Source organism: Cryptomeria japonica, chromosome 4 (assembly GCF_030272615.1).
Source record: "Cryptomeria japonica chromosome 4, Sugi_1.0, whole genome shotgun sequence".
Taxonomy (NCBI): domain Eukaryota; kingdom Viridiplantae; phylum Streptophyta; class Pinopsida; order Cupressales; family Cupressaceae; genus Cryptomeria; species Cryptomeria japonica.
The window spans coordinates 114592438-114600579 of NC_081408.1; the positions used below are offsets into that span (position 1 = coordinate 114592438).

The 8142-nt window shown below is 32.6% G+C and overlaps 1 protein-coding gene across 1 annotated transcript; it reads right to left on the minus strand.

Moving 5' to 3' along the window:
- Positions 1-1235: 1235 nt before the first annotated feature.
- Positions 1236-6593, minus strand: LOC131046162 (cytochrome P450 709B1-like). The gene is made up of 5 exons (XM_057979835.2): positions 6168-6593; positions 4363-4586; positions 3866-4116; positions 3252-3642; positions 1236-1968 (listed from the first exon to the last, which is right to left on the minus strand). The coding sequence occupies exons 1-5, from the start codon at positions 6457-6459 to the stop codon at positions 1537-1539; spliced, it is 1590 nt and encodes a 529-aa protein (XP_057835818.1). The 5' UTR covers positions 6460-6593; the 3' UTR covers positions 1236-1536.
- Positions 6594-8142: the final 1549 nt, after the last annotated feature.

The following is an 8142-nucleotide window of genomic DNA, read 5'->3' on the forward strand; positions in this document are numbered from 1 at the left end:
CTAACCTAACTCTAATTGAATTTCTCTCTCTAATTTCAATTATAACTCTAATCTAAATTGAATTGTATTCCTAATCTCTTTGAATCCTAACCATAATTTAACCAACTTCAAATCAAAATTTTTACCTATAAGGTTAATTGATCCTTAACTCTAACTCTAATTTAACTTTATACCTAACCCTTATCCTAATTAAATCCTTACCCTAACCATGTTTGAATTATAACCATAATTTAATCCAAACTCAAAAATTTCTTTTTAAACTTCAATTAAACACTAATTGAATCATAGTCCTAACCCTAATTGAACCCTACTCCTAATTAAACTCTAACACTAAGCTATAAATATAATTAAACTCTAACACTAATAGAAATTGAATATGTTTTTTCCAAACAATTAGCAAATAGAAGAGATTAATAATTTATATGGTATTAATTATAATGAATGAATAGGTCATCTCAATCAAATTAGTACATATAAATGTAATAAATAAATGAGAGGAAAAGAAAGGAAAGTGAGAAATTTTTTTAATATTACATTGTATTAATATTTATTATATTAAAATTTATATTACTACTTTATAATTTTTATGATTATATTAATAATATTTTAATCTTGTTATGTTATTAAAATTTAATAGTATTAAATTGAGTGAGCATAATGCTAACCTAGCCAACCAAGAGCAATTTATAAATTACTTGAAAAGATTTGTTACCTTGTAATGGTAACTATCAAGATTTCACAACTAATTAATTTATTAAATTTTATATTATTCAACAAATTTTTAGCGTACCTAAAAAATTTCATGAAACTTAAAAATTATGCATCTTAACTATTTAAAATTTTTAAAAAGAAATCGAAAGAAAAAATTCATAGATATAACTGGTAGGAGAGCAATTGAATAATAACAAGTTAATGAAAATTATGTGCAACCAATTGCAATAGTACTAGCCTAACGACAAATACTAATAATGTGAACCCTAACTCTCACCTAACTTTATGTAATACCCCAAAATTTCCTCCCAAAATATAACCTTTTTCCATTTTCTTTTAAAAATCTAACATATATGAAAAGTATTTATAGATTTTGTAATTTTGAATTACAAATTAATATATATTTTATATTTAAACATCTAATTTAAGTTTTATTTATTTTAGAAAAATTATAATCATCCCTATAATCTACTATATAAAAGCAGATATATATACAAACATGTAAGATGAGTACATATATTCATCCAGATTTAAAAACACCTTAGTTTAAAAAATACAAACCTCAATTATAGCCAATTGTAGCTTTAACAGACCTAAGGAAGGATCCTACTATATCTTTGGAAGCTAAGAATGCTTATCTTGGCAATGGATTTCTACACATGTTGAAGGGAGTTGCCTTCTGAGATGGGGTGGAGGGATGGAACATAAAACAGGGCAGGGACACCTAGAAGTGCCCCTGAAACCCTATAAATTATACATAAAATTAGAAAATAGCATGAAAAATAGGTATGGGGGACCTAGGAGTGGAACACCTTTTATCTGAAATTATAACTCTATAGTCTTGAATATGATTGGCATACCATACTGAGGCTGCAGAGTAAGCGCAGCAATAGGTGCATGTTTGTAAACAGGGGACAGAGTGAATGAGAACCTCTGTAAAATCATGCAGAGAAGAGTCTTTGCCTCCAACATGGCGAAGTTTTGGCCAAAGCATGCCCTTGGGCCTACGGAAAATGGAATGAAAGCATTTGGGTGAATAGATGCCTTTGAAGCACCTTCTGCAAATCTCTCTGGTTTGAACATGTTGGCATCTGGACCCCAGAACTTCTCACTGTGTTGCACTGCTAATATGGGCAATGTGATTGCTGCTCCTTTAGGAAGTACAATAGGACCTAGCTTCATTTCTCTGTATACTTTTCTCAGTATTATTGTAGCAGGTGGGTACAATCTTAGAGTTTCATTTATGACCATAGTCATCTGCAAAAAAATGTAAAACATTCAGGAGCATTAAACCTTCATTTACCAATAATAGCATTACTTAATTTGCAATCAAATATTTGTTATTGTCCAGTCAATTCATAAGACTGATGAATAATGAACAATGAATCAATAATGTTCTAGCTATTGATTTTTATGTTCAATGTTCGGATCAAATTTTATATTCATCAGCAAATGAAAACATGAGAAGAAAGAAATGAGAGTTTAGCAGACCCAGGTGCCTAAATAAATGGAAGAAGTTGGGACCCAGGCTAATTGACATAAAAACCAATCCACTACTATATCTACAGTTAGTTAATCAAATCCTAAAAAATAATAGTTAAAACAGTATGAACTGTAAATTTTTTATGTTTATAAATGAATCAGTAATAAAAAAAAAAGTGCAAGCTTGCAGGTAATAACGAAGAAAAAAACAACTACTGGAATAAGGGTAGACCAAAGATCCTAGCTCCTTCATTACCTTAGTATTTTAGGGAAATTCTAGAGTCTTACAATATAAAATAAGAACATGTTCACTTACATATTACTATTAGACTTATCCTTCCCTATATTCAACCTGCATAAATTTGTATCCTAGGAACAACAAATCCCTCTAAGATGAATGCTGCAAGAGAAAGGTTCCCAATGAAGGCTTTAAGAGTAGCTCCCAACCAGTTACTGAGACAATCCACTACTAGAAACATAAGCAGGGAGAAATGCAACCGCTAGAAATGATGACTAACAATGATGCAACCAGAGTCAGACACACCGAATATAGATGCACTTCTGATATGAACTATAACAGTCCATGATGATTAACCCCAAACCAATTGTTGGATTATTACAAGATTTCATGATTGATGCAAAATTGAGCCATCCTCTTTAACATTTCTGTAATCCACTCCATAGGTTACATAAACATTGATTTTGACATCTAAAATTCAAACGGGCTGTGCTTATGTGGAGAGTTAATCTGGGTGAACCAAGTAGCCTGACTAATTGCAATCAGTATGAAAACTAAGAAGCAATAGACAGTGTTGATCTCTAAAGCTTTCGCTTAACGAGTAGACAGGAGTCTCACATATTAAACAACTTTCAGAATTTTAAAAGTCGGTTTTTCTATAAAAAGATGAAAAGGAATGAATAGATTAAACCTATTCTAAGGTGATGTGCCAGAATTAAAACAAGGTTCACCATTTACCTAAAACAATTTCTCCTATGAAGTTGTACTGAGAAATCAGTAAATAAAATTCAAGAGTTGTGGACTATCTTAGAACACATACCGATTTTAACCTGCTAAGCATGTCTGCATCTGGGATATCTGTGCCACAGACACTGATGACTTCATTTCGTAACTTTTCCTGCCATTCTGGATTTATGGCCAGCAAGAATAATGCCCAGTTTAATAGATTGGAAGTAGTTTCATGGCCTGCAAAGAAAACTGTCTTACATTCGTTCATGATTTCATCAATAGTCATGCTCAAGTTCTTTTGGTTGCCATTCAATTCCCCTCTGTTGGCAGTCATCATTACTCCAAGTAGGTCATTTCCATAGCCAAGATCAGTTGCTCCTTCTGGGGTGGCCTGTAACCTGCTCTGAATTATAGTCTTCAGGATTTCCTTCACCCTCCTATCAACCTTCCATGCATATCTGTTCTTACTTGTAGGAATATATCTGCACCGAAAAAAACAATCAACGCCTACACGCCTTACCCATAGGTTGATATAAAAAAGGAAGTTTATATGTAGCCCTAGGGCAAGCAGACTAAGCTGATGTTACATGCATAATATAAACTCTGAACATCATGTAAGTATACGTCGAAGGTGATGAACTTGAAACAATTTTGCATAAGCTTAAACAGTTAAAAATTGTTGAGAAATAGAGGTGTTGCAATTACTGGCTTCCTGGGATAAAGATACAACGTTCAGCCTCTGCAGCCATGCTTTGTAATTCTGTTTGCAATTCATATACTTTCTTGCCTTCATTAAAACTGCTACCAAATACAGTATGGGATATGATGTCTGCTGTCAATGCTCTGACCTCGCCATGAACTTCAATTTCTTTAGCATGAAAGTCTTCCTGAGTCACCATCTCTTGCCATCTCTCAAGCATGGATGAAGTGCAAGCAGCCATTCTCTTCACCATGGCCTGACATGGGAAAAAGCATCAGTACATTTGACCTTTATATCTTATTTTCTATGAGCTATTTATCATTAAAAGCATTAATATATTTAACCTTTATATCTTATTTTCTATTATATGAGCTATTTATCATTCTGATGATGGATGAAATGTTGATATAAACAAATACGCAATGTAATTCAGAAATAGTAACAAAAACTATTATGAAGTAAAGTCTCTTAATTTGTGTGAAGATTGAAGAATATTTCAAACCTTGAGTTTGTCAACATTGAAGGCAGGGGTCATGATTCTTTTGTGGGTAACCCACTCCAGTCCATGTACGAAAACTAGTCCTTTACCCAGTAAAGCCAATACAAGAGGCCTGGGGGTAGCCTTGTAATAATAACCAAATTTGTCGGACAGCATTTCCTTAATTAGCTCAGGTTCTGCAATATACAGCCTGGAATGAATTCCATACCAGTAGAAAAAGGTTTCTCCTGGCCATAAACAAATTAACACCACCATAATCAGATACTGTCCATAAACTGTAAAATTATAATTGAACCAGGTGAATTTTATAGAATTTTGACCATTATGTGAGTAGTGCTTAAGGTCGGTAATACTTTGTTCAGCATTTAGTAGAACAGTTGCTCCTATTTCTGTCTGCTCTGAAGTTTTGGATCGTTAAAAGAGTAATTTTGGAGCTGTCAGATTCTAACTCTAGTTTTGCAGAGGTAGCTGAAAATTTATCCACTGAAATGGAAAAAAATAGCGCCCCGAGGAGGTAAGAGGCCCAACACTTACCGTACTCCAATATTGTAAATCCTATTGGTGATTTATGAATGGTAGAGAGCTGTTTTTGTTTAAGCTTATAGAAGGCAAAAATAGTAGTGGGTTTTGTAATCACAATCCATGCAGAAAATAAATTTAATTGATTTTCAAAATTAATATTTGAAAAATAATAGCCTGAACAAGAGGAAAAAAAATATCAAATCTATCTATCAGACAGAAGGTAGATTGTTGAGTGCAATCTGAAATATTAATTAAAAAAATTAGATGATTTATTACAGAAATATCTCAACAATCTGAAATATTAATAAAAAAATTTAGATAATTTATTGTAGAAATAATGACCTGTGAAAAATTTAGGCCAACTATTATGCTTAGACTGTTAATCAATCTTTCTTCCTTAGATTACAAATAATTCTCCAAATCATTTGAAAACACAAAAAGCATCTTGCTGAAAAGGTTGATCTTCCCTTAATACAGAAGAATGTTAAGTCATTGAAAAAATTCTTACTTTTTTAATGCAATAATGAATCTCACTTATTTCATTCTTATTAAATGATCCACAGCTAAATTCAGTAACATTCTGTTAATTTACTGCTGACCACCTGAACACCCTCTAAACTACACTATATTACAGTAAGAAAAAGAGCTGAAATAGGTAAGTTAAGCTGGAAGATTAGGATCATCAAACAACTGAAATGAAATGAAATGTCATCTATATAATAAAGACATGAAGAATATTGATGAATAAGATATTCTAGAAAGCATTAATTATGATATTGTTATTAAGATTAAATTGTATAGTTTTAAAAAATAATTTGATAGCAATATTATAATTTGACTTATATGTAGTATTTATATAAAAAAATTTATATTAAAATAAATAAACATGAACAAAATAGGTTTATAAAAGCAGCCTTAAAATACACTTCCACTACATTCTAGAATTAGTACTAGATCAAACCCAAGATGGAAAAAACACAGACAAGGAGGAATATTAAATTTTTAACATAAAGAGTTATAGTTCAGTAGTAAAGAAGTTGAAAGAGATGCATAATTTTGATAAACTCGAACAGTTTGGTTGGTAGGAAAACATAAAATAAATAAAACATATGCTGCCAAGACAAACCAGACAACTTGCTAATCCATCATCTGAAATTTCAATGAAAGAAAACTAACAGTATATTTTAGAATCCCTAAATGCAAATATGTTCAGTAAGCTACTCTGAATAAGAGCACTATGATATGTTTGTTGAAGCAGTACAAACGACACAGAAAAGAGAGACAACCATGTATCTGACTCCACTTGTGGTAGTGAGGCATAACTCTAGGAACTATGTCGTGAGAAATCTCCTTCATGGGCTCTGCTTGGGCTTTCCTCATAAACTCTCTGTACTCAGGCAAACTTCCTACAAGGACATGGTAAGGTGAACCTTTGATTCCTTGCTTTCTATAAGCATTAGAGAAGGTGAAAGGCCTCCATATGAGATCTCTAAAAAGCTTTAAAACCACCCCCCCAAACAATACAACCACAATGGCAACCAAAGCCTCTACACCACTATCCATCACTGAAATTCTCATACACTAGCACTCTCTGGGGTAACTTGTGGTTCAGCTAAGACCACCTATATTTATAGTAGCTCTCAAGCAGCACTGTATCTGACAGATTCTTCTAGGAAACTCTTCACTTCCGTAAGAAACAAGTTAAAGAAAACACAATAGGATTCTATCTTCATCTCACAGTAAAAATGAAATATTTTATAAAACAATAGGATTGTATCTTCATCTCACTGTACCCATGTTATATGCCTTCATGTAATAGTAAAAAGGTAACATCGAAGTATGATCTGATGAAAAAAATCTTTATACCACTCAAAATTACTAAAGTATTAAATAAAAATCTAGATTTTTGAAGGTTTTGGAGACATCTATGGAACATGGACATTGATGTTTATGGTATAAAAGGCATGGATGTGGAAGTCTCAGAAGCTCTCATGGAAGATAAACCAATGACGGCTGTGGCTATTCTGGTTCCAAAACGGATCTTTCGTACAGCGTGATAGGGACGTGTTAGTCAATCGCAACTGTTTATTGCAAAATCGATGGTGTAAAACACACGACTAACATGCGTGTTAGTCAATCCGTACTGCCATTTTGAAACCAGAATAGATGCATCCATGAACCATGACACACTGTTCGTCTTTTCAACAAAGACATCAAGTGGTGGCAGGCCAGCATTCATGTAGAGGATCACTCTGCAAATACATGCCAGTCATTCATATAGTAAAACAAAAGAGAAGGTTCTGTTGATGGGGATGTGGCTCCTCCAAGGACTATAAATTAAATGTTACTATAAATGACAATAAGAATTTGGCAAATGTGTGGCGTTTCAGGCAATATGGGAGGACATATTATTTGGGTAAGGAGATTGTATATAGACTGTTGCAACAGTGGATTACAGGTGGGTACAATACAAGGGACGCGTCTATTCTGGCTCCAAAATAGCAGCACGGATTGACTAACATGCGGCGCGTTTTACACCGTCGATTTTGCAATAAACGGCTGCGGTTGACACGTATGACATTTCAGGAAATATGGGAGGACAGATTATTTGTGTAAGGAGATTGTATATAGATTGTTGCAACAGTGGATTAGAGGTGGGTACAACACAAGGAATGCGTCTATTCTGATTCCAAAATGGCAGTATGGATTGACTAACATGTGGCGCATTTTACACTGTCGATTTTGCAATAAATGGCTGTGATTGACTAACACATTGCTATCACGCTATACAAAAAGTCCGTTTTGAAACCAGAATAGTCGCGGCCCACCACGGACAGGGGAGCACTGACTATCATTTGCCTGCTTAAGTGTACTCTCCTGCACATATCGTACTGAAATTTGTTTTATGTGGAAAACCTGTCACCGTACTGGACTGTTGGGGGAATCCCAGGTGGCAGAAGTCTTGATGGGCACTAAAGTTTTATTTTTATTATTAACCTTTAATGTTTTAATTTATATTATTTTAATTTCTTTTAAAATTTGATTTTTATTGTTTATGTTTTTAAGTTTTATTCATTTTTTCTTTTTATTAAATTATTATTTTAATATTGTTATATATTTAATTTTTTTTTAATTTTTTATTTTAATATAATTGTATTATAATATATAATTATGTGATTTTAATATATATATGTAAATTTTAATAGCATTATTTTTTAACTTTTTAAAAGACATTAAGTAAATAATAGTTTAATTTTCAAA

Bases quoted from the DNA above. Each gene is read 5' to 3' on its own strand.
- LOC131046162 (XM_057979835.2), bottom strand. From the start codon at position 6,459: ATGAGAATTTCAGTGATGGATAGTGGTGTAGAGGCTTTGGTTGCCATT. The intron at 4,587-6,167 runs GTTGTCTCTCTT...GTTTATGGCCAG, and splicing joins CAAGTGGAGTCAGATACATG to GAGAAACCTTTTTCTACTGG. The intron at 4,117-4,362 runs GTTTGAAATATT...TTCCCATGTCAG, and splicing joins TCAATGTTGACAAACTCAAG to GCCATGGTGAAGAGAATGGC.